General features: G+C 57.8%; 1 protein-coding gene across 2 annotated transcripts in view; it reads left to right on the top strand.

Annotated features, from left to right (window-relative positions):
• The first annotated feature begins 2 nt into the window (after positions 1-2).
• Positions 3-25697, top strand: part of MACROD1 (mono-ADP ribosylhydrolase 1) — a 152816-nt gene continuing 127121 nt past the window's right edge. Inside the window, exons 1-3 of one of the 2 annotated variants that reach the window (XM_043452609.1) lie at positions 3-501; positions 10590-10691; positions 11780-11896. In XM_043452609.1, the coding sequence (XP_043308544.1) occupies positions 204-501; positions 10590-10691; positions 11780-11896 (517 nt within the window). In that variant the 5' untranslated portion in view covers positions 3-203. The remainder of the gene's footprint in view (positions 502-10589; positions 10692-11779; positions 11897-25697) is intronic. The other variant, XM_043452610.1, reaches the window with a different exon arrangement.

The following is a 25697-nucleotide window of genomic DNA, read 5'->3' as shown; positions in this document are numbered from 1 at the left end:
GGGGCCTGTCTGCGGCCGGGACTACAAGTTCCAGGGTGCCCAGCGGCGCGCCTGGGTTTTCTGGCCGCGCGGCCCGCTGGCTCCTAGGCAGGTCGCCTCGGGCTGGCACGCGCCACCTGGTCCCCAAGTAAATAAGGGAGAGACTCCCTGAGCACGGTAAATAGAGTCTAAGTGGGCGGGGAGCCGCCGCGCGCCGCCTGCTCATGTTTCTGCAGAGCCGAGTGTCCCGCCTCCTGGCACAGCTGCGCGCCGCGGGGCAGCTGCTCTGCGCCCCGCGCCCCTGGCCCGGCCCCTCGGCGGGTGCCACGAGGACCCGCAGTAGTGCGTGCGGTCCCCCGGCGTCCCTGAGCGCGCACCACCCGCGCGCGCGGACCTCAGCGGGAGTTGGGGCTTGGGGGGCGGCGCCGGTGGGGCGGAGAGCCGGGGTGCGCACCTGGGCCCCCCTGGCCATGGCGGCGAAGGTGGACCTGAGCACCTCCACCGACTGGAAGGAGGCAAAATGTAAGTGTAAGCAGGAGGGGGGCGCGAGGGCGGCCCTCCGTGGGCATTCTCCGGCTGGACAGCACCCCTCTAGCCGCCGCGTCCACCCCAGAGAACTGGGGAAGTTAAGGTCCCATGTGCCTGGTTTGGACCCCCCCCCCCCCGCCATTAACAGCCACGCCCCCCATGTGCCCAGCCCCGGAAACTACTTCCCCAGGACCAGATCCAGGGCCCCAGTCGGAGGCAGTGTGAGGAGGGTGGCCTCACCCCACTGAAAGGGGTCGCGGGGCTCCCCCAGAGAGCACCCAGGACCTCGCACCTAAATCTATTGTGCAGGAGGGAAACTGAGGCCTGGCGCCGGCGCCGAGTAGCCCAAGGTCACTTGAAGTTTGCTTCGGATCTCAGAGTAGGCTCTCAACTCCCCCGGCTTTGCAATACTGTGGTTTCTCAAGTGGTGACATTTTAGACAGAGTGGCAGGGAATGGTTTTTGGGGCTGGCATCCCACCTGGTGGGATCAAATAGCCACAAGGAACGGGCCTCCCTGGGCAGGCCGGTCACACCTCCCCCACCATGTCCCCCGGGGCCTGCCTCTCTGGGCACGTGGGCTGGTGCCCTTTAGCCCTTATCGTTGGCCTCTGGACACTTGTGAGCTGTCTCTGCCTCATTCCTGGGGGACACAGGGTGGAGGAGGGGGGCGGGGCAGGGCCGAGAGGGGAGGTTGTGTCTGTGAGAACAGTGACACCCCTGCTTCCCACACCCAGGAATCAAGCCATTTCCCTCCGGCTGGGGCGGCGGGGTGTCGGGGGCGGGGGTGGCGCGGGCCAGGAGTCCTGGTGGGCAAGAGTCCCAGGGCTGGACTCTGGGCCAGAACAGAGGAGGGAAGGCAGGCAACCTGACCTGCGGAGCCTGAAATAGCCCCGGCTGCCAGTCCAGCTGCCCCTGCCCTTCAGGGCATGCTCCTTGGCCTCTTGTGACCATTCCCGGCTGGATCGCCTTTCAAAAGGGCTGGGACGGCAGCTCATTGGCTGGAACTTGCGGTGGCAAGAGTTCAGCCAATGGGGCTGGGGAGGCAGGCCTGGGGCGGGCCGTGGTTGAGGGTTAGGGGAGGCGTCCTCTGGGATTGGAGGTAGAGTTCAAGATGAGCTACTCCTGTCGTGGGTTGCAATGCCTTCTCTGGGATCTAAAAGCACCAGCCGGAAGCACTTGACTTTGCTCCCGGGGCAAAAGTCACCCCTTCAAGCCCTGGCCCCCGTACATCCAGGGTCAGGGTGGGGAGTGGGGGGTGGCTCCCTGGGACGGGGACTGTCCCCACAGGGAACCCTGATTTCCCTTCGTCAGAGAACAGCATCCCAGGGTGGTGGGAAGGAGAGCTTGGAAGGCAGGAGGCCCAGACACCTGTTCCTGGGTCTGCCGCTCTCCGCCCCTCTCGCCCCTCCCGCTCCTTTCTGGCGCTGAAAACTTCCAGACCTCTTGAAGCTGACGGGCCAGGAATTCCCAGGCTGCTGTGGTGTCTGTTTGCTAGGATCTGGGGTTTCCATTCATTCGGTCTGTTTTTATCTAGCCAGCACTGCCGTGCTGGGGAGACTGGCGGGGACCCTCGCCTCACGGAGCTCAGGTGAAAAAGCAGTGGGGGCTGTGGTTAGGGCAATGAGACCATGCCCAGTAAAGGTTGGTGCTTGAAGAAGCTGTGACGGGCAGGGCTGCTCGAGCTCCCCTGTTAGTCCAGGCAGGGGCAGTGTGGGGAGGGTGGGCATGCCCCAGGAACCCCAGACCTAGGTGGAAGCCCCACCCCACCAGTCGCCTTTAGGTGGTAGTTTGTAGGGGTGACACAGAAAGATCCGTGTTTTAGTTATCTATCACGGCTTAGTAACAGACTACCTGGACACTTAGTTGCTTGAAACAGCAAACGTGTGTATTCTCTCTCAGTCCTGAGGGGTCGGGAAGCTGGGAGTAGCTTAGCTGGGTGCCCGGCTCAGGGTTTCCCGGGAGGCTGGCGGGGGTTTGGTGAAAGGTGGAGAGGGCCCTTACCGGGTGGCTGGCTCCTGTGAAGTGGCTGCTGGCTTAAAGCCCTCATCCGGTCTGCATTCAAGGGGAGGGAAATTAGTTTCCACCTTTGGAAGGGAAGAAGATCAAAGAATTTGGGGCATATTTTTAAAACCACCACACCGGGAGACTGCCTCAAGTGGCTTCTGCCTCTGATTAGGGTCCAAGCTTTGATCTTTTATTTATTTATTTGACCACGCTGCTCAACTTGCAAGATCTCAGTTGCACAACTAGGGATTGAACCCAGGCCATGGTAGTGAAAGCCCAGAATCCTAACCAATAGGCCACCAGGGAACTCCCGAAGAAGCTTTGATCCTGGAAGATCCCCACACTATTTGTTCATTCCATTCCATGTACATGTTCAGCTGAGTTATACCGTACAGCAAAGTACATCAAGTGTACAGACCTTAAGTGTACAGTCAGTGTACTTTTTGTGTGTGTGTGTGTGTGTACTCTTTATTTTTTGGCTGCATGGCTTGTGAGATCTTAGTTCCCTGACCAGGGATTGAACCTGGGTCCAGGGCAGTGAAAGAGCCGGGTCTTAACCACTGGTGTATGTATGTGTTAAGTTGCTCAGTCGTGTCTGACTCTTTGTGACCCCATGGACTTTAGCCCGCCAGGCTCCTCTGTCCATGATGATGTTCCAGGCAAGAAGACTGGAGTGGGTTGCCATGCCCTCCTCCAGGGGATCTTCCTGACCCAGGAACCAAACCCACATCTCCTGTAGCTCCTGCACTGCAGGCAGATTCTTTACCACTGAGCCGCTGGGAAAGCCCCCTCACCACTGGACTGCCAGGGAATTCCTACAATCAGTGTACTTTTACGTAGGTATCCAGCTATGCAGCCACTTCTCTGGTCAATAGGTAGAACATTACCATTGCCCCGGAAGGTTCCTTAGAGCCTCTTTCCACTCAGTATCCCTTACAGCTAATCCTTCTTCTGTCTCTTCATTTGGTTTTCTTTTGAACTTTGTATCACTAGAGGCATACACACAATGTGTACAGTTTCAATGTCTGTGTGATTCGTCCACATTGTTGGCTGTACCAGCAGTTCGCTCTTTCTTATTGCTGGGTGATATTCCATGGTGTGCCACAGTTTGTATGTGCAGTCTCCTTGTTGATGGCCATTTGGTTTCCAGTTTGGGACATTTGGGAATAAAGCTGCTCTGAATATCCTTGCACGTGTCTTTGATGGACACGTGCTTGCCTTTCTTTTGGGGATATACCTACATAGGTGGCTAAACGCTTGTCTGTGCCTGAGATGATCCTCTCTCAAAGACTGGCACATAGTCACCAAACTCACTGGAGACTAATGTATAGTTCAAAGGGTTGAAGTGCAGTTCATGGTGGGAAGTATAATAGCAGCGGATCTGGAAACTCATGTGCGCCTGGGCAGGGCCTCCTCTCCCTGTGGAAAAGCCATTGTTGTTGCTAAGTCATGTCTGACTCTTTGCGACCCCATGGACTGCAGCACGTCAGGCTTCCCTGTCCATCAGTGTCACCTGAGGTTTGTTCAAATTCATGTCCATTGAGTTGGCGATGCTATCTAACTATCTCATCCTCTGCCACCCTCTTCTCCTGCCCTCAATCATTCCCAGCATCAGTGTCTTTTTCAGTGAGTTGGCTCTGGAACTCACTGGAATTAATCATCAGGTGGCCAAAGCTGAGCTTCAGCTTCAGCATCTGTCCTTCCAATGAATATCCAGGTTTGATTTCCTTTAGGATTGACTGGTTGGATCTCCTTGCAATCCAAAGGATTCTCAAGAGTCTTCTCCAGCACCACAATGTTAGAAGCCAAGTTGTAGTCTTAAGTTTGTTCAGCAGCATGTGTTCTCAACTAGGGAGATGGTTGAATGATTTGGAAGCTGATCCCGCTGTCCTGAGCACACCTACCTACCTTCCTTGGGCAGTTGCTCAGTGTTTCAGTCCAAATGCAGTGCTGAATGTCTGCTCTGGGCCTCAAGTGCAACAGCCTCAGTTCATGGCCCAATGGGTCCTGTGGACAGATGGCCACATTCTGCCTGGGTTCTGTGCTTTTCTTTGTTTTGGCTTTAGGCTGACAGCCCACTTGTATGGACCTGTTTTCTCTCTAGTTAAGTAAATACCATCAGGCTGGATCTTCCTGCCCAGGAGACATTCAGTCTCTTTGAGAGACCTCTGCAATATCGAATTTCACTGGCCAGAGGTTAATTCCTTTACCTTAATTCCCTCAGTTCTAGGTTGCCTCATTACCCCTACCCCAGGTTATGCCTTTTCATCACAAAGAGTGTGGAAACAGTCCTTCTGTAAGGTGTTGTGGGTGTGAGGGGCCTTAAGGTCAGGCCCCGGGGGCTTTGTCACCACAGGAGGGGCCTGGCCTCCAGAGGAAGAGCAGGTCCCTTCTGGCCTGCAGTAGGGGCGGAGCTGTGTGCTAAAAAGAGAATGGACATTGGTGTCATCAGACATGGCAAGCCCCAGCATCACTGCTTCCATGTTCCCTGAGCCTCAGCTTCCTCATCTGGAAAGTGGGACCAACAGCACCTGATTTGTAAGTTGTGCTAGGATCACGTTAGAAACCGTTTTGTACACAGCAGCCAAAGGGTCCCCAGCAGCCCCCCTTCCTTGTCACCCCTCACGTCTGTCTCCTCTCTGCTCTGTTCTGGCCCTGGCGACACTGGGCTTATGTAAACTTGCCTCTGCCGCGGTCTAGAGCCCTGACCCGCTCCCTCTCCCTGGGGGCTCAGGATAGGGCCCATGTATTCCAGCCTGTCTGCACAGGGCAGGGCAAAGACTGATTTCAACCCCTGTGGGCTTTCACGCAGAACGGATGATTTATCTGATTTGACTGCTGAACTGGGAATGTTTCCAGGCACACCTGGGAATTGGGGGGCTTCTCCCACCTGCCTGTTCTGGGAAAGCAGCCTTGGCACAGCCCCGTGCAGGGGGCGGAGGGGGGCCTGGGAGGGTGGAAAAGCTCCAGGGTGCCTGTGCTGTCTCCCCGTGCTCGTGCCACAGGCTTTGACGAGCACCTGCTCTCCGGGGACGGGGACCCTGGGTGACTAATGCCCCTGCTGCAGGGTTCCCAGAGCCCAACCCTCATCAGCCCTGCCCACCTGGCCTTCTCCAGAAGAGAAGGCGCTCACCAGCCCACCCTCAACCTTTCCAAACACCGCTGGGAAGCACCATAAAGACACTTCTTAAAACACATCATTGAATTCCTGTTCACCCACTGCACTTTATGGCTCTGGCACAACCTGCTTCCTCCAGCTCAGCTTTCGTGCCTGGGAGCTGCTGAAAGCTTTGTCTGGGGTCAGACCTCCCCATCAAACTTTACTGCAAACATCTTTTTTCCAGCACTTGTCTCACTGAGCTGTGAAATACTCTCGCCTCTCCAAAAAAGAAAGAAAATTAAAGCGTATGTTGTACATCTTTTATAAGAAAAATAAAATTCACTTGTGCTTTAAGTCTGCACCTGTGCTTCTGGCAGAGGGAGGTAGTGTGTGTCAGAAATGCGTGGGGCGGGACTTCCCTGGTGGTCCAGTGGGTAAGACTTCTTGCTCCCAAAGCAGGGGACCTGGGTTCGGTCTTTGGGCAGGGAACTAGATCCCACATGCCGCAACAAAGACCCAGCACAGCCCAATACATTCAAATATATATTAAGAAAAAGACATGCGTGGGGCACATGCCCACCCTAGGGTCCTGCTTCTCCTGGAGCGAGTCGGGGGAGCCTGGGGGCAGCCCCCCTGGCAGGTGAAGCCGAGGCCCTGAAGACAGTGCTCGGGTCCTCAGCTGGCTTCTCTCCCATAAACCAAACTAGCACCGCCTGTAACTCCTCCGGGTCGCCACTTTCCTCTGGAGATGAATGAGGACGTGGCACCCCGCACACGGGCCCCAGGAGGTGTGCACTTGGGGACCACAGGCCGGGAGGGCAGGCTGACAGGTGTCCCCAGGGCTGGTACCTAGACCACCGGTGGCCATGCAGGCAGCTCTGGCGGTCTTCTTTGGCCGTCTCTGGGAAGCAGAGCCATGTTTTGGTCTTTGCTGGAGAGGGGGGGGTGCTGTGGGGGCTGGGGGTCACTCAGAGCAGGCCCCGGGTAGTGGGGAGGACAGTGCAGGACAGAGCCCTGGGCCGGGTCCTGCCCTGGGATCCTTCTGCTTGCCTGTGACCAGGGTCGATCGCTCAGCTGCTTTTGTAAAGCAAGGTGGTGGTCTCTGCCAGATGGTGTCTGCTAGGGGACACGAGCCATCTCCGGGTGCCTGAGGCTGCCCCAGCTGGAGGAACTCTGCTGTGGGAGTCCTGTGGGGTCACCTTGGACCAGCCCCTCCGGTGTCACAGCATGGGCTTTCATTGGCCACAGTCCAGCCGGCTGTGAGTACTGGTACCCTGAGACCTCCGAGGGGGTCTTTGGTCACAGTTGTGCAAGATGACAAATATGGGACCCAAGTAACTTAAAAGGGCTTTCCTGGTGGCTCAGGTGGTAAAGAATCTGCCTGCAATGCAGGAGACTTGGCTTCGATCCCTGGGTTAGGAAGGTCCCGTGAAGGGAATGGCAACCCACTCCAGCATTCTTGCCTGGAGAAGTCCATGGACAGAGGAGCCTGGCGGACTACAGTCCACGGGGTCGCAAGGAGTCAGACAGGACTTGGCGACTGAGCAGCAGCAGCAGCAGATCTCACTCCTGGGAGGAAGTGAGTGTGTCTGATGTGTGTATGGCTTCCTCTGCGTTTTCACAGTCACCTTCTCGCTCACAGCAAGCTTGGGTGCTGGGGAGGGCCTTCCTTGCCCCTATTCTAGAGATGAGAAAACTGAGGCTGAGAGGGTGAGCGCCTTGCCCCTGAACACGACAATCGGGGGGCATGAGCCCAAACCTGGGGGACCAAGGAGCAAGAGCGGAGTGGAAGCCCCTGCACGGCCGGGCCCTGGGCCAGCGCGGGCCTAGGAGAAGCTGGGGAGGCAACCACAGCCCAGCTTTTGCTCTCCAGTCCAGCTGTTCTAGATCTCGCTCCATTTCCCCATGCAAAAGCTCTCTCCTATCTCAAGGCTTTTGAACATGCTGCTCCCCTCCTCCCAGAAGACCCTGTCCTCTTAGCAAACTTGCCCTCAGCCTTCAGGTCTCAGATCCTTGGTTCACTGATTCACCCCAGGGACCCTCACACGTGCCTTACATGCTGGTGCTGGGAATCCAGCATAAATACGACAGGTCCGCATACGGCCAGGGTCAAGCAGAACACAGATGGTAGGGCAGGCAATTGTTCTGGGGAGGGGCAGGGCCAGGATGAGGGGGCAGTAAAGGAAGACCAGGCGGGAGGCACGGCAGGCACAAAGGCCCTGAGGCAGGCCACAGCTTGGCTGCTGGGGGCACTGGAAGGCTCAGCGCTGAAGTGCGGTCGGGAGGGTATCACAGGAGGAGGTTGGGGGCAGAGGCAGGCTCTCAAGCACGGGTAAGGACCTGGAGTTTGAGCTGAGCTTTGCACCGAGAGACGGCTTCTGACTTCTGTTCCTGAGACCTCTGGGCTGCTGTGTCAGGGTGGGCGCCGGGAGTCAGCTGGGAGTGGGGGCTTCCGGAAGGCACTTGGGAGCAGTTAATGATGGAGGCTTGGCCCTGGAGGGGATAAGCAGAAGGCCTGGTTTCCGTGGCATTGTGGGAATAAATCTGACAGTCAGCAGATGGGTGGAAGGGGGAAGGAGGAGAAAGGAAAGATCCCTGGTTGGGGGCCCCAGCAAAGTCTGGGGCCCATCCACTGAGAAGGCAGGAAGGACGGAGGGGTCTGAGGTTCAGTTCTGCATGCAGAGAATTTGGGGATGAGGGCAGGCTGCAGGACTTGGGGGGCAGATGCTCAGAAGAGATGAGAAGCTGGAGATGCACCCTGGGATTTGGAATGCATGGAACTGCCGTGAAGACCGTGGGAGAGAGACTTCCTTGGTGGTCTAGTGGTTGGGACTTGGCCTTCCAGTGCAGGGGTGTGTGTGGGTTCCATCCTTGAACTAAGATCTCACATGCCTTAGGGCCAGAAAGCCAAAACATTTTTCAAAAATGCCAGAAATGATATTGTAACAGACTCAGCAAAGACTTTAAAATGGTCTACATAAGAAAAAAAAGAATCTTTAAAAGAAAATAAAACCCAAGGAGAGGGTGTGGATTAAGGAAGAAGGGAGGCCACAAGGAGGCTGTGGAGGGCCAGGGAGCCGCCTGGGGCCAGGAGGCGGGGTCCAGAGAGGGAAGAAGGGGTCGGGGTGCTGAGCACACAGGGGAGGCCGGGAAGGGCCACTGAGTGAGTTCAAGCGGCCGGCATGGTGCCTCTGACCTTGGCCTTGACGGAGAGGTGGGGTTGGGGGGGAGGAGGACGTGGAGACAGAACGTAGGCAGTGGAGGAGAGGGGCAGAGAAACGAGGCCGCAGCTACAGTGTGTGGCATGCAGCATCGAGGGAGGGTTCTGTTTTCACAGCGGGTACAGGAGACGGTGTTTGAGGACAGCCTGGTGGAGGGGGAGCGCAGGAGGAGTCCTTGGGAGGTGAGCTGGGCAGCATCAGCTAGGAGGATGGACCTTTGTGCCCAGTGACCCGAGAGAGGGAGAACGAGATGTGGGCAGGTGTGTGTGTGTGTGTGTGAGGAGGCGGCACCCCATAGCTGGGAGGACAAGTGGAGGAGGCTTGAAGAGGGAGAGGGGGAGGGGGGACCCACTTCCAAAGCAGCAGCTGCCGTGGCCACCTGGGGGAGATGGAGAATTTAGAGGGAGCGTCTGCTCGGTTGGTGGGAGTTTTCTCCAGTGATTTGCAGCTCCCGGGGCAGACCGGAGACACTGGGGGCACCTCTTCCAGGAGGCTGATCCAGCCTGCCCTCTGCTCAGTCAGGCCCCAGACCTCACCTTGCCTCCCAGGCTTGGTGTGTGGTTCGTGTGTGCGTGCTAAGCTGCTTCAGTTGGGCCCGGCTCTTTGTGACCCTGTGGTCTGTAGCCCACAAGGCTCCTCTGTCCATGGGATTCTCCAGACAGGAATACTGGAGTAGGTTGCCATTTCCTTCTCCAGGGGATCTTTCAAACCCAGGGATCAAACCCACGCCTCTTCTGTCTCCTGCATTGGGTTCTTTATCCCTAGCACCACCTTGGAAGCCTTGGTGCGTGGTGGGAGCTCAGTAAATGCCTGTTAGCTGACTGATCTGTGTTCAAACTGCCAGGGAGAGGCAGAGCCTGGATGGAGTGGTGGAGGGGAGCAGGTTGGACTGAGCCCGGCTGCCCTGGTGGCCTTAGGCCGGCAGGGGGAGCCCACGAGCCGCAAGCCTGGACCGCGGCTCCCCGGCCTGGTGCCGCCCAAAGGGAAGGCCAGGCCCAGCAGGGGAACCAGCCTGGGCGGACCCAGAGTCTGTGAGCGGATGAGGAGGGCCCAGCTTCAAGTCACTAGCTGTCTGACCACAGGTGGCCTCCTAACCTCCCTGGGCCCATTTCCTCACCTGTAAAATGGGGACAATTCCAGCCACGCCCTTGGTTCAAGCTGGGGGAGACCCCAGCCGGGCATCTGTCGGTGGGGAGCCCTCTGGCAATGCAGGGGCATGCCGCAAACAGGCTCCACACCTGCTTGGTTCTGCCGGCCTGTGAGGAGGACGGTTGTCCTGGTTCCCTGTGTCCCGCTGCCTACACATAACAGCAATGATGATGTAACTGGTTGATGATGTAACTGACTCAGTGCCACCAACCTGCCTGGCCTTGGCATGTATGAGTAAGCTTGAAATCACTCTGCAAGGGCTGTCTTAATCCCCATTCTATACATGAGGATACTAGGGGCTCAGAGGTGTGGCAGCAGCTGGCAATTGGCAGAGTTTAATTCTGAACCCCTGAGAGACACCTTCCATCTCCAAGGGCCTCAATTTCCCTTCCTAACAAAGGGGGCAGGGCAAGATCTTCCAGGGGACCCGCCTCCCGCATGCCCTCCCCGGGAGTTTGAGGGAGGATGAATGCGCGGGGCTGCTTTGCATCCTTGGACGAGGCGAGCCTTCCCTGGACGGGGGACAGGAGACCTGTGGGCGGTGGGGAGGCCCCCTGGACTGCTCCCCTCCCCACCCGCCTGACTCTCCCGCCCCATCCCGCTGCAGCATTTCTGAAGGGCCTGAGTGACAAGCAACGGGAGGAACATTACTTCTGCCGGGACTTTGTCAGGCTGAAGAAGATCCCAACCTGGAAGGAGACGGCAAAAGGTAGGCCCTGCGCTGGGGACCCAGCTGGCTGGGTGTGGTGTGGTCCCTTCAGACCCTTGTCTGGGGAGTATCGTCCAGACAAGGCCAAAGAGAAGAAGGGTGGCGGCATTTATGAGTGCTTGCTCTGCACGGGGCACTTTGAAGTGTCACCTCTTTTCATTCTTAACACAGCTTGAGGCAGGTTTGGTAGTTTGTTGAAAATGATTTCTTTCTTTCTTAAAAAAGTATTTATCTGTTTGGCTGCACCAGGTCTTCTTTGCGGCCTGGGGGGTCTTCAGTTTCAGCTTTAGTGCAAAATCTTAGTTGCAACATTCGAGATCTAGTTCCCTGATTAGGGATTGCACCCGGGCCCCCTGCACTGGGTGTGCGGCGTCTTAGCCGCCGGAACCCCAGGGAGGTCCATGGTTTGGTTTTGATCCCCGTTACGTCATTGGGAAGCTGAGCCTCAGACGCACGGTGCCATGGCTGCCAGAGCCGGGATTTGCCCGGCTTGGTGTCGCGGCCTGCAGGGCAGCGTCCTCATGAGGACCTTGGCCCTGCGTGCTGCAGACCTGGTGACCGGGAACCTGGGCCAAGTCCCGCCATGCTCCCACGTCTCAACTGTCTGTTATTTAGTCGCGAAGTCGTGTCCGACTCTTTTGCGACACCATGGACTGTAGCCCACCAGTCCATGGCTCCTCTGTCCATGAGGCTGCCCAGGCAAGAACACTGGAGTAGTTTGCCGTTTCCTCTTCCGGGGGATCTTCCCGACCCAGGGATGGAACCCTCCTCTCCTGCGTTGGCAGGCAGATTCGGTACCACTGAGCCACCTGGGAAGCCTCAGGTCTGGGTGACCCAGTGTGTGAAACGGGGGTGGATGGCATGGCTGCCGTACCTGTGTGTGGCATTGCTGTGAAGATCCAGGGAGACGAGTGTGTGCTGCACACAGCAGGTGCTTGGTCAGTGTGGGCTGTCCTCAATCGGGTCATCGGTCCCCACGAGGCACCCTGCCTCTGGAGGGTGGGCGCTTGCCTGATCAGGGGTCCCTGGTGGCTCGCTCCGCCGTGGGGGCCTCCCCGTGAGCACCCCTCGGCCTTTGCTTGTTCCAGGGGTGACCGTGAAGGTGGAGGAACCCAAGTATAAGAAGGACAAGCAGCTCAACGAGAAGATCTCCCTGTTCCGAGGTGACATCACCAAGCTGGAGGTGGACGCCATCGTCAACGCCGGTGAGTGGGGCCTTCGGGCCGGGCCCGAGTCCGAGACCTGGGCGGCCGCCTCGTCCCTGTGCCGGGCCCACGCGGACGCCACCTGGCTCCAGTGAGGCTCTGGTGGCCGGTTGAGGGTGGCCCGCTGGCGCCGCAGAACCCAGAGAGTCGGCCGTGTGGACGCCTCTCCCCGTGGAAAGCCTGACCCGCCGTGTCAGGGACACCTTGGCTGAGCTGCCTCGAAGCTCTGAGACCCATTAGCGGCCAGGAAGGGAGAGAGCTGGGCTGGAATCGCGCCGGGCAGCCCTGCCAGGAAGGCGGAGGCCAGAGGGGGTGGTCCACCCTCGGGGACTGCAGATGGCCCCGAGCACTGCTTTCCTTCCTCCGCCTGCTGCCCACCCAGCCCCGCTCTGAACGGGGGGCAGGCGAGGGAGCATGTTGGGGAGTGTATCGGGGGAGGGGTGGGGGGCAGAGGCCCCTGCACCCCTGCTTGGTTTCCTGCAGCGGCTCTTGTTGGCTTGGCCATTTATGGTGATGCGTTGAGGAGTCTGCTGTTTCTCTCCCACTCGGGAGCAGGAGAAAGGTGGTTGTAATCCTTCCAGGTGGTGTTTGTCTGGCTGAGGTCAGGAGTGCGGTGTCAGGGGGCGGTCAAGTCCAGTGGGTACTCAGATGGTTCACGGGACAAGGGCAAGTGGGGGCTGTACCCCCCTCCCCCCCAACTGTGGGTACCAGGCGGCACAGGAAGGAGCCTCCTTGTTAGAGAAAGGTTTGCAGACCTGTGCGGACCCTCTTGTCTTGGACTTCGACTCATAGGGAACCTCCGCTGTATGAGCCCCCACACCCGGCTGCGCAGTCTCGGGCACCCCAGGAGTGTCCTGAATCTCCTCTGTCTCACCCTTGGGCTTGCAGCCACTGGCGGGCCCCAGAGCTGGCCGGGGTGTGGAGTGGCCGAGTGACCCTGGGTCTTGGTGGTGTCCATGCTGCGCTGGCTAAGTGACAGGGCTGGAGAGGCCCGGGGAGAGGGGGAGCTCGGCCCCTCGGCGCCTGCGTGTCGGTGGCCGGGCTGTCCTTCCGGCAGTGGCGTTGCTGTGTCTCCTCGCTGACGTTCGCAGACCTGTGTGGCCACAGGGGTGTCTCTTACCCCCATATTGCCTGTCTCAGCGCACAGGCGACCAGTCACGGGAAGGCAGGAGTTCTGACTCAGAGCAGCGGCGGTCGCATTGCTCTTGGTGTGTTTCTCTCGGGCCACTTGGATGGTGGGTGGCAGGGAGGTCTCCATCTGGGGGACTCAGGGCCAAGACAAGACAAGTCATAGTGGCCCAGAGGAGAAGGGTCCTTTTTGCTGCCTGGACCCTGGAGGGCTGGCCTGGGGTGGAAGGACCAAGCCGTGGGGCCCCGGCTGAGGGGACAGCGCCACAGGCCTGTGAGGCTGCCTTTCCTACTGCCCTTGGCCCTGCAGTCACTGGCAAGGGTGTGAGAGGTGCCCCGCTGATGTTCTGGTTCCATCACTATGTCGTGTCTGACTCTCTGCGACCCCATGGACTGCAGCACGCCAGGCTTCCCTATCCTTCACTGCCTCCTGGAGTTTGCTCAGATAGGTTAGCCAAAAACTTTTTTTCCGTAACAACTTACGGAAAAACCGGAGTGAACTTTTTGGCCAACATCATGTCTTTCTTTCTGAGCTGCAAAGCAGCCAGAGGGAAAAGTGGGATGTCTTATCAGCTCCTTTGCAGCCAGGTGGATGGTTGGCGGCGGGAAGGAGGGTGTGGGGACCAAGGCAGGGTGTTGGTGGGAGGCAGAGAGAGCGGGCTGGGGGCTCTGGAGTCTGCTAGAGGTTGTAGGAATGATTAATGGCTCTTTCCCGTGCCCCGTGCCTGGCCAGACTCCGAGGGCAGCGGCTCTGTCGGCCTCTCGCGCTCTCCGGAAAGCACTTTGGCCCTGGCTTCGTTTGATTCTCCAGGACTGGGGGCCGACAGTGTTTGCCACACCTGTCTGGAGACTCGCCTTCTCCGTGGACCTGCTGGCTTGCATGATGGGGGTGGTGGGAACCCTGTTAGGAGCTGATCCTCATGAACTGTGATGCTCACGCAGCAGAGCTCCCACGCAGAGCCGGCGTCCCCTGCAGACCCTCCCTCCAGGTCTTCCTGGCGGGCGTTTGAGTGGCCTTGGCTCTGATGGGATCTCAGGGGTCCTTGGTGGTTTGGGGACCCTCCAGCATCCTCCCTGAGCCTTGGCGCAGCCTGCGGCCGCCGCCCACCAGGGGGCAGCAGAGATCGCGGTTCCCGCGCCCCCCAGAGCCCATAAATCAGCCTGTTTATTAGCGGAATAAAAGTCGCGGCAACACGGGGCTTTTCGGGGCTGCATAAATCTGGTCTGTGCCTCGTGAAACCCATATGTGCTTAATTCATATGTAAAGTTTCAAGCAGGAAGAGAATACGTGTCCATTAAATTCTATTTGACTTGATTATACTCATTAGCCGTGAATAATTGCTTCTCAGTGCCGACTGCCGAGCCGCCACAATGAGCAAAAGGAGCCTAGCAATTATCTCGGGGTGGGAATTTTTAAATTTTTATTTTTGAAGTCAAGGGCAGTGTTGGCCCCGCTGGAATCGGTGGCCTATGGGGAGCTGTCTGGGTCGGACAGGGCTGGGGGCTTGAGGTCTGCTGTGGAGCTTCTGGATTTTCTGCGGGGGTGGGCTCGGGGGCGTCTCTCTTTGTCCCCGAGGCCAGATGGGGAAGGGTGGGGAAGATGCCATCCTGCCTGGGCCTTGCTCCAGCTGCGGGGACCGTGGTGGGGGAGGCCTGCGGGGGGGTGGAAAGGGCCTGTGAGAGAAAGGGGTCGCACCCGCGGAGCCCCCTCCACCCTGAAGAGCTGTGGCCCCCGGGGGGAGGGGGCGGTCTCCAGCCCTTCCCTAGGGGGGACCCTGGGTGTCCTCCCTGCCTGCCCTCTTCACTCCTCCCCTCCCCACAGAGGGGCTCCACCCACGGCCTCTCTCAGGACTTTGGAGAGTCAGACTGCTTCCCAAATGTTCCCCTGGCATCTGAAGTCCAGGACTGGTGTTCACGCCCCTCTGTTGGCGGATGATGTGTGATTGGGGTGTTTGTGCTGTGTGTGCATCTGTGATAGCAGAGGCGCGTGTGTGGTTTGTTGTGTGTGTCACACTGTTGTACGTTATGTGGTAGATGGAGGGAGCTGGGGCTGAGTAGGAGGGCGTGTGCCTGGCGGGTGGCAGGTCCCGGGGGACAGGGCCAAACCCCCTCAACCCCGCCTAGTGCAGCGCAGGCCCCCAGGCCCTCCTGGGACTTGCCCCAGTGGCTGCCAGCCGAGGCCACTTGCTCGGGCAGAGCCTGGAGAGAGTCTGGGGCTCTGGCCATCTGCGCTGGCCATGGCTCCTGTCCACGGGGGCACACGGCATCCATCTTAATTAAATTGGTCTGCCATGCTGACCAGATAAGCCAGAGAGCTCCTGCAGCCCACATTCTCCAGGGCGGCGCCTGCCTCTCCAGCTTGGGCCACGTCCCCCAGCTGCATGTGGGGAGAACCAGGCTGGCATCTCCTCCGGAGAAAGCTCAGGTCTGGGGGTTCCACCCCCCGAACCCGGGGAGGGGAGGTGCATCGGCTTCTGGAGTGTTCATGTCTTCCCTTTGCCACGAGATGGGAGAGGACTGTGAGAGAAGGCAGTGTGACTTTGAGAGGGTCCCTTCCATGCCCTCGAAGTTCCCAGCAAACCAAGCCCATGCTTGTGGGCCCCTACGTCCTGGCAGACAGCCGAGTCTCAGGCAGGAGGTGTCCTGGCACACAGGGCGACCCCTCTTCCAGGTCCTTCCGGGGTCCAGTTGCTGGCTCTGGCCTTGAGGACCTGACGGGACAAACTGCCCCCAGACACTGCCCAGCTGTCTGAGGCTGGTGTGCCAGGGCCATGGGCACAGAGGCCAGGAGCTCGCTGGGGATCCTAACCTTCCCATCGGCCATGCGTGGCCTCCAGTCAGGCGTCTCCAAACCTCTATTTCCCCATCTGAAGATTGGAGTGTCGTTGGCCCCACCCCAGAGAGTGGGGCTGAGGGTGACATGCGCTCAGGCCCGTCCGGCCCTGGGCCGAGCACCCGGCACGTAGCAAGGCCCCCGTGAATTAGTATTGGAAAGTCAGCATGAGAGCAACTAAGTAGAATATAATGTGACAAAGCAGTGGAAGCGAGGTCTGAACAGAGCGCCACGCGTCGCCTCAGGGACCAATTAATTCTGCAAGGAGGTGGCGGGAGGCGCGGGGGGGTCAGGGGAGCCTTTGAGGGGCCCAGGCTTGCCGGCCCGGGCCCTGCGGAACGGGTGGGAAGCCATGTTTCAGAGCGACAAGCTGGCCGCTCTGGGAGGTTTTTAAGCCGCTTATTTATTTAAAATAAGGCATGAAGTGGTGCTCTGTTTCCTTAAGTCTTGGGGCTTTGATTTGTGAGAATCTGCCAGCTGCTTCCATCACCCTCCTCCCGCCAAGCCAGCCAGAGCCCTCCCTTCATTCCTGCTGCTGTCTGGAGGGCCCCGAGGAGCCCGGCCCCCGGCCATCCCTGGGCCACCACTCCGAGCCAGTGATTTAGAGACCGCCTTGATGGACTAGCAGGCAGGGGAGCCGAGGGACGCCGACTGCCTTGTGGGAAGTGATCTGATGCTAAACTGTCGCCGTAAATCGCTTTATCTGTCACTTCAGATTTAAATGTATTTGCTGAGGCTTGCCGGCTGGCCAGGCCTCCGCAGCCGCCCACCTTCAGCAGCAACTTCCCCACGGCGGGCATGGAGGGCAGGCAGGAACCTGTGAGCCTTGGAGACCTCACTGGGCCCTGGCCCCTGGGGAGCGCAGGGGAGACGGGCCGCACCCACCATGCTGACCCCTTGGTAGCCCCACAATGCAGGGGATGATCCGCATCTTCAGTGATCAAACGGAGGCTCAGAGGACGAGATAACATGCCCCAGGTGGGCAGGTGACCAAGTTGGAATTTGAACTCCTGTGTAGCTTTTCATTCATTGGTTCAGCAGTTGGACATGGCAGGCCTGTCATGCACCAGGCACTGGGGTAGGCCCTGGGCTACGAAAGACTCAATCTCAGTCCCCAAATGCAGAGTGAAACATGTGAATGGAATGGAAATGGACAGCAGAGTGTCTGAGGGATGGGAGTCACTTGCAGGGGTGGGAGGCAATCTGGAAGGCTGCCTGGAGGAGGCAGCACTCGAGCTAAGAAGTGGGGATCTGAGTCAGAAGTCAGACAAGGATATAATAGGGGGAGAAAGGGAGAGCACTTGCAGGAAGGGGTGAGGAGGTGGGACTCAGGGGAAACTCTGGGGGCTAGGAATGAGCCAAAGTGGGTTCTGAGCTGACGGTCTTCTCCCTCTGGTATATCCACACCCCATACTACCTCTCCTGGCCTCTTGGTGTTATTATATCAGCCTCATGGTGTTGATGAGAAACTGAGGTTCAGAGACTTGAAGCCACTTGCCTGATGCCACACAGTTATACAGTAGTGGCACAGATAGGGGAGGTTTGCCGGACTCCAGAGCCTCCAGGAAATGCGCCCCCCTCCACCCCCCCGCCCCGCAACCTTTTTAAAGAGTAGCTGGGACTACCTTCTCTTTGTCCCTTTTTCTTTTCTGGTTTAAAAATCTGAGTCCCCAGGTTGGGTGTGGTGTCATCTGTTCTCCCTGCAGGGACATAGAGAAGTGGGGTGGAGATGGGGCATGGTGGCAGGTCAGTGCAAAAAAGAAGGGTCCAGATTCATTGGCCCCGTGAGGCCTTGTGGTGGGATGCAACGCTTGTGGCTTTGTGGTGATCCTGTGGCCCAGTGCCTGCCCTGAGCACCCCCCACCGAGCCCTACTTCTGGTCTGGGGGCAGCGTGCCTTTGCCTGTTCCCCCTGGGCCAGGGGGCTGCCCCCACACTGCACATATCATCTCGTTTCTGAGGCCGGCACTCATGTTCCCCCACTTACAGACAAGGAGACCGAGGCACACATGGGCCGAAGCGCTTGGTAAAAGGTCGAACCAGGAATCAAACTCATATCTTTTGATCTTGGGGTTTGAGAGGGATGTCATCGAACTTGCTTTTTCAGAAGCTCCTTTTGGGTCCAGTCTGGTGGGGGTGAGGGGTTGAGTGGACTGGGAGGCAAACAGAGAGTCGTGGGCTGTAGGTAGGCAACCCCCCATCCCCGCCTTAGAAAGCCCAGGACACCAGAGACCGGGCCAAGGCCTGATTTCCACCACTGCAGGAGGAGGGTGGCTCGTTTCTACAAGGTCGAGAAGCGGTTACGTAAATTCATAAATGATGGATCCCTCCTGAATTATTGAAACTCCCTCGAGGGCTCGCAGGGCCTGGTCCAGTGAGCTGAGCTCTGGCCGATGGGCGGGACTTGAGGATCCTGGCAGGTCCTTTCCCCCCAAGCTCTTCTGCCAAGTTTCCCTTTGATGGTCAGATTGTTCCCATCCTTCCAGAGGGAACGTGATAGTGGGCTGTGGACCTTGGACAGGATGATCCTTTGTCCTGAGCTTCGGTAAACATTTGTTGAATGAATGAGTGATCGTATGACCTTGAGAGTTGGTGTGACGGCAGGAGGGACCGGATGAACCAGTGATTCCCTCCTGGGCCTCTGGGACGTCATCTGCCCCAGCCTAGGCCCTACACAGCCCCTCTGGCCGTAGAAGTCAAAGGGAAGGGACTGTCCTCGTGTAGATGAGGACAGTGGGAGACAGCTGCTGGTGAGGTTCCTGGCTCAGTGACCTTGACCTGCCTCCAAGACAGTTGCAGTGTCGTAGGGAAACCCAGAGAGGGACAGTGACCTGCTCAGGGTCACTCCCTAGCATGCCCTTTCTCCTGTATCTTTTTCTCCCCATCACCAGGAGCAACCGGTCAGGAAACGGGAGACAGGGCTCCGCCGCCCACCACCCCCTGCCGAGGGGCCCTGAGCTCCTTCCTCCCGGCTCCTCTTGTCCTTGAGGACGCCTGGCCTCACCCACACCTGTGTGCCCGCCTGTGTCCCCAGCGTGCTCTCCACCCTGGGCACTGAGCTGAGGAGGCCGGAGCTTGTGGGAATGTGTGTGTTTTGAAATTAATGGGGACCATTAAGTTGGCCAAGCATGAAAAGGCCTGGATCTGCAGGCCTTGGCTCGCTCTCCCGGAATGATCCGCCAGCGCCTTGGCAAAGGGCTGCCCGGGTGGCTTCGGGCCTCCCCAGGAGGCTGTGGCTCACCTGCCGTTTAACGCATGGGTGCCCTGGGTCCCTAGGAGGTGAAGGGCTCTGAGAGGCAGAGGTCCCCCTGGGAACTGGGGGCCCCTTCCCTGTCTCAGCAGGCAGCTCTGCAGACACTGCTGTTTGCGGGGGTGTCGAGATGATCTGCCTTCTCTAGACCCCCGGGCTTCCCTGGTTGGCTCAGATGGTGAAGAATCTGCCTGCAGTGCAGGAGACACGGGTTCCATCCCTGGGTCAGGAAGGTCCCCTGGAGGAGAGAGTGGCAACCCACTCCAGTATTCTTGCCTAGAGAATCTGAGAGGGTAACAGGCAGGGAGGCCAGGGGTCTCCAAATGGAGGAAATAGGCTGCAAGTGTCTTAAAATTCTGTGTTGCTAGGACGACACCTGGTTCCACCTGAACTTAACTTTTCTCAAACCTTGAGGTAACCGTTGCGGGTTTTTTTTAAATGGAAATGTTTTTCTTAAGTTATGTTAATGAAACTATGTGTTTGCTTTGGAATTTACCTTTCTACAAAATGGTTCCACCTAAGACTAACTTTTTTCCTTTTCTCAAACCTTAGGCTGATAATAGCTCCACAAACCAGTATTCGTATCAATTGTTTTATTGTTTCATGGCCGGGGGATGACAGACCTCATGCCATCCTATCTCAAAATTGCATATTGCAGGAGAGTGGCCTGGTGAAACTCCCTCAGCCTTGAGGTGGCTCTCTTATCAGATTAACAGCTTTCTAACAGACATAAAACAGCTTGCTAAAACTAGCAGGGGGGCACTCTCCGTCCCCCTTCTGATGTCTGTGTCAGAAACTTTCTGTGTCCTTTTTTACTTTAATAAAACTCTGCTACACAAAAGCTCTTGAGTGATCAAGAGCTGGTCCCTGGTCCTGAAGCCAGATCTTCCTCGGAGATCACGAATCCCTCACTGTTCACCGTAAGCTATCAAATCCCATGGACAGAAGACCCTGGTGGGTTACAGTCCATGGAGTCGCAGAGTCAGATATGACTGAGCAACTAACACTTTCACCAGACCCCTAGGGCGGGCTCACACACATATCAGTGCTGGACTCTGGGGGCTCCTGGGTGAGACCTGGCCTGGTCCCAACTTGGGCTAGCCTTTAAGATATGTTGTTATTCAGTTGCTGAGTTGTGTCTGATTCTTTATGACCCCATAGACTGCAGCATGCGAGGCTCCTCTGTCCTCCACTATCTCCCAGAGTTTGCTCAAACTCATGTTGATTGAGTCAGTGATCTATCTAACCATCTCATCCTCTGCTGCCCCCTTCTCCTTTTGCCTTCAGTCTTTCCTAGCATCAGAGTCTTTTCCAATGAGTCGGCTCTTTGCAATCAGGTGGCCAAATTATTGGCGCTTCAGTTTCAGCATCAGCCCTTACAATGAGGATGACCTGATATGACCTAGAAGAGAGTCAAAGGATGCAGCTCCCCGCCCCCCAGCCTGTTACCTCCCACTCTCTAGATAGCCCCCACTCTCTAGATAGCCCCCACTCTGGAGTCTCCAACTCAGGACATTGCAGTTGGAGTTGGGGGTCCTGGACACGAATCCTGGCTCCACTGTGCGCTGGCTGTATGGCTTCAGGCAAGCTCCTTCACCTTTCTGAGCCTCAATTTTCTTTCTGTGAAATGGGGGTACAGGTGTTCCAGGACCCGGTGTCCTGGATTGTTGTGGGTTTGAAAGGAGACCGTTCGTGGGGAGCACTCAGCCTGATGACATCTGGGTTAGCAGAAGCCCAGGAAGTGCCAGCCTTGTGCCCGCTGCAGTGGCTGCTTCCGTGGAACCGGGCCTGCTGCACCAGCACCTTCCTGGCTCCCTGTGGTGAGCTGAGAACTTGTTGGGCCCTCGGAGGCTGAGGAGGGCCCTTCCTGACCGTCAGGAAGGATTTGGGGTCTCCAGACCATGAACACACAGGGCAGGTGGGCCAGCCCCACTCCCTTCTGGGGCAGGGCCGTCACCCTCTGCTCTGCTTCTGCTGGGACTGGTGTGTGCGTCACATGGGAACAGCCCCAGCCGGGGGATGTCCCCCTTCCCAGGGGTGGGGTGGGGTGTTGACTGAAGCTGTCTTGTTAGCACTTGGCGGCCTCCGCGGAGCCTGAGCTGGAAGAACTGAAGCCACCAGCCCTCCCCTCCTCTCTCCTCCTTGGGGTCGTCTTGCATTTCAGAAGCTCACCTTTGGGACTCATGTAGTTACTTTGCAGTTTATTTCTGCTGGTGTTTCCTCAGGCCCTGCTGGCAGCAGTGACCCCATCAGTGGTTCCCTTTCCCTGACCACACTGAGCAACCTGTAGGATCTTAGTTCCCCGACTAGGAATCGAACTCTTGCTCTGTCAGTGAAAGCAAGGAGTCCCAACCATTGGACCACCAGGGAAATTACACCCCCCCCGCCCCCCGCCCCACAGTTTGATTGATTACTTATAGAAAGGGTGCAGCTGTCCTCGCGGGGGTGGGGACAGGCCTGGCCTGGGCTGGAGGGCCCCCATGGGTGCAGCACTGGCTGACCTTGGAGGCTGTTCACAAAATACCGATAGACTGGGGTAAACCCTGGTTCCATGTGCCGCTCCTCTGGGCTTCAGTTTCCAGTGTGCACCCCAGGGGAAGATTAACAGGAAAAAGTGAGTGAGTATCTGCAGTGCCTTGCACACCACGGAGGGGTCAGTAAATGCTGAGTACTGTTCTTATGAGTGAAGCATCTCACTGTACCACCCACTAGACCGGAGCCCCTGGAGGGCAGCGGCAGGGCCCACTGACCCCGGGTCTCCATCCGTGGACAGGGCTGGCACAACGCTGGTGCCCATCTGTGGGGGGGGGTGGCGCCCGAGAACATCTGCACAGCGGGTCCCCGGGGGGGACACAAAGGGACGGGAGCTGACCATGCATCTTGGTGAGGGCTGTTGGGTGGAAGCAGGCTGTCCAGCGGGCACAGCCATGGAGGAGGGGCTCCTGGTGCCTTACATACTGAGCAGGGGAGGGACTGCAGCTTTTTATGTCCTGTGGAAGTGTCAGAAGCCAGTGAGGACTTGGAAGCCAGGAGCTTGGGCTGCAGCCCCTGGGAGAGATCACGTACTTGGTTGTGGACCTGGGTGGCCCCAGTGGGCCTGGGTGGCCGTGAGAGGGTGGCGGCAAGGGGTGGACGTGGCCGGCTGGCATCACCTGCTTCGGTTCATTGAATCCCCATCAGACGCACCCCACACCCAAAGGCAACAAGTGGTCCTTGTACAGCGGTACCCACCCTCCTCCTCCCCATCGCCGCTTCCTCCCCCTCTTCGGACATTGTAATTGCCATAAAAATAGGAGCTGAGCTTCGGTGGTGGCTGCTGCAGCGCTTGTGGGAAGAGAGAGGCCGGCAGTCAGCCGTCCCCCTGCTGGCAGGGGCCCGCGTCTGTTTTATTGTTGCCGCCTGGCTGTATTTCACGTAGGTTTAAACATCATCAAACGCCACATTCCTTTTGAGAAGCAAGAGCTGCCTTGTTGAGGAGAAACAGGAACATTGAAATCTGCGAAGCAAATGGCCCAGAGTTGACATTTGCAACGGGAGCTTTACAGCTCCGTTAAAGGCGCTAAGGCCAGCCTGGCAGCCGGCGGGGAACCTGCTGGTGAGGCTCACAGGTCACGGGAAGCTGGGGTGGTTCCAGCTGAAGCCTTGGGGTTTGGCAGGGAGGGGCCCAGAGTGTTGCAGGCAGGGCTGGGGTGGGGGGTGATGGAACTCTGTGGGTCACCGACCACCTCTTGGCCTCCCTGGCTTTGACCTTGACTCAGCCTCCTCTCCCTCCTAACAAGGCAGATGGGAGCCCCGTTTGGTTCGTGGAGCAGGGTGCTGGGCTCTGGGGTTCAGGGGGTGGGAGTGGGGACACGCCGGGGGGGCCAGGGCTGCCGTGGGCGCTTCCAAGTCCTTGTGACCTTGAGCAGGATATCCCTCCCCTCTGAGCCTCGGTTTCCTTGTCTGTAAACCTGGGAGAGTGACGCCTTCTCTGAAGGTGGTTTCGGGGATGGAGATGCATGCAAATGCCTGGCAAGTCATTGGAACTCAATAAATGGTGACTGTTACCGCCAAGCAAGTAGGCATTTGAGCTGGAATTGATTTTTTTAAGAATGTTTAAGCTACCTATTTCCACTGAAAAACAGGTATAATAAAACCGGGGAACCATTAAAACAGGAATAAAAAGAAGTGACAAGGAGGATGCGGACCTGGGCCTTAATAGAAATGTGCCGTCTGCTCCTGGCCACACCTGGAACCCTCTGGCCTGGATGCTCTTGACACATGTTTTCTGACCTGCCAGCCTCTCGCCTCATTCCCGAGTCTGCTCTGCCCGTGGAGTGCTGGTGTCTGGTCTAACCAGGGGCCACGGTTCATACCCGCCCTTGTATTTTACGCTCTTGGTGCCTGCTTGGGCAGTTTGGCTCCTGGTATTTACCTAGGCCCCATCCAGAAGACACCTCAAAACTAGGCTTTTGTGACAACTCTATTTCTGCTGTGTATGAAAAGTGGCCATGAACTTCCCTGGCGGTCCAGTGGTTAAAAATCCACCTGCCAACGCAGGAAACACGGATTCGATCCCTGGTCTGGGAAGATTCCATGTGCCGCGGAGCAGCTAAAGCCCGTGTGCCACAACTACTGAGGCCTGCGTGTCCTAGAGCCCGTGCTGTGCAACAAGAGAAGCCACCGCAATGAGAAGTTCATGCACGGCAATGAAGAGTAGCCCCCGCTAGCTACAACTAGAGAAAGTTGTACAACAAGTTGTACAACAAGGGCAGCAGTGAAGACCTAGCGCCGCCAAAAATAAATAATAAACACATTTTTTAGAAAGGAAAGTGGCCTTGAGCTTCCTGGCAGCCATAGCAAGATGGGAAATGAGACTTTGGGTTCTGTGACTCTAAACTTGGAAATCTACTTATATTTCAGCTTCATGTCTCTTTCTCGTACTTTCTCCTCTCCCTCTGCCACTCTCACCAGCTATTCTTTATTCCCCTACAGCTGCTTCACCCCTTGCTCCAGACCCCGTCTCTAAGTGCAGCCCCCCTCTCGGCTTCGCTCCCGCCTCCGGAGGGCCCTCTCTGCCCTCTAGTTTGTCGCCTTCCATTCCCTTGTCAGGGGCCTGGCCTCTGGGCTTCTTGCCTCGCGCAGGCCCACTGAGTCTGCCGCTGTGATTTCTCTCAGATGAGCCAGTGACTAATAAGGGTTGCCCCCGGGGGGCCGGCAAAATCTTTCCCTCCTTAATATCAGAGTTTAAAAATGTGTCACCATCGATTTGAAGGAAAGACTTGTTCCTGCTGAGAAAAGCGGGCTGGAGATTCGTCTCGCCTTAGGAATTACACCCAGGCAGCTGCATACACTCCAGAGCCACGGAGGCTCTCCATGCAAATGCCGCCGCTCAGCCCCCAGCCAGCCTGGAGAGCCCCCGGGGCTGGCACCCCGCCTGCCCACCTCTCATCTTCCCACAGGCACTCTGGGGGCCCCTTTGTGGGGGGGCATCCTTGATAAGAGCCTCACTTCTCTCCACCTCTTGGTGGTGAAGCTGGAGGCTGAGCCCATGGCTAATTCCTTATCCTGATGTGCTTTAACCCTGGAGAAGGAGGAGGAGTGACTTCTGAGAGAGGGTCCCCACAGCCCCGGGGGGCGGGGGGGGGGCGGTCCCTCCTTTACCCTTATGTGTGGATCTGCTGGCTGCACATGGATTTGCCCTGAGGGTGGGATTAAAAAAATAGGGCCTGGATGCCCTGTCTCCTGACCATGTTTCATCCTTGCCTGGAAGGGACTTGTGGTCATTTTGTCTATCTCCCTGTCTCCAGATAGGCCCCCTCCCCTCTGGCTGGCAGGCCTGCCCCTGATACTTTGCCCTCATGCTGGCCCAGCCTCCTGTCCCACATCTCCAGACCATGGTCCCCTCCTGGTCCAGCTGACCAGGATAATCAGCATAACAATGACCTGGTGGGTGGCTTTTCTGCTTGGAACGCCAGTGACTAATCTCCAGCCAGGAAGCTTGAACCAGATCCTGAGTACTTTCCACTGGGTCACGTCACCTTTAAATGAATGAGTGAGTGAGTGAATGGGGGCAGTGGGCCGGTGGTAACCCCACATATTTCTAGATGTCTCTGAGTGGGCAGCCCAGGATGGGGGTGTTTGGAGAGCTTGGGGGAGGTCAGGGCAGCCCATCCCCCTTCTGTCACGTGGAGGTCATGGTGGCCGCCTCTGTGGCGGCGTTGTTTGTCCTCCCGGGAGGCTTGCCCCAGCATGGCACAGAGCAGCGGAGTGACCTTGGCCGGCACCAGGACGGTGGCCTCCAATCTGTGGTCTGGCTTTTCTGCCGGGAGCTTAGTAGTGGGTGGGAGAGGGGTGGGCCCAGGGTGCCGGTGAGCCCTCCCTGATTTGGGGGGAGCCAGTGCAACGGGCAGCCAGGGTAAAAGTGAGCAGGAGGTTTGCAGCCTCCCGGGTGCTTGCTGAGTGGTCGTTTACCACCTGGTGTAGGGATGTCTGCAGGCTGGTCCCGGTGCCTGCCACCCCAGCTACAGAAAGGGCCCTGCCGGGGCTCTTGGCAGCCATTACCCTGGGGAAGGAGGGACTTTATTCTTCCTGGCTCCTAAATGTTATAGC

The sequence above is a fragment of the Cervus canadensis genome, chromosome 29, assembly GCF_019320065.1.
Source record: "Cervus canadensis isolate Bull #8, Minnesota chromosome 29, ASM1932006v1, whole genome shotgun sequence".
NCBI lineage: Eukaryota > Metazoa > Chordata > Mammalia > Artiodactyla > Cervidae > Cervus > Cervus canadensis.
Note: the sequence above shows the minus strand (reverse complement) of the source record. Positions and strands in the feature narration are given on the sequence as shown.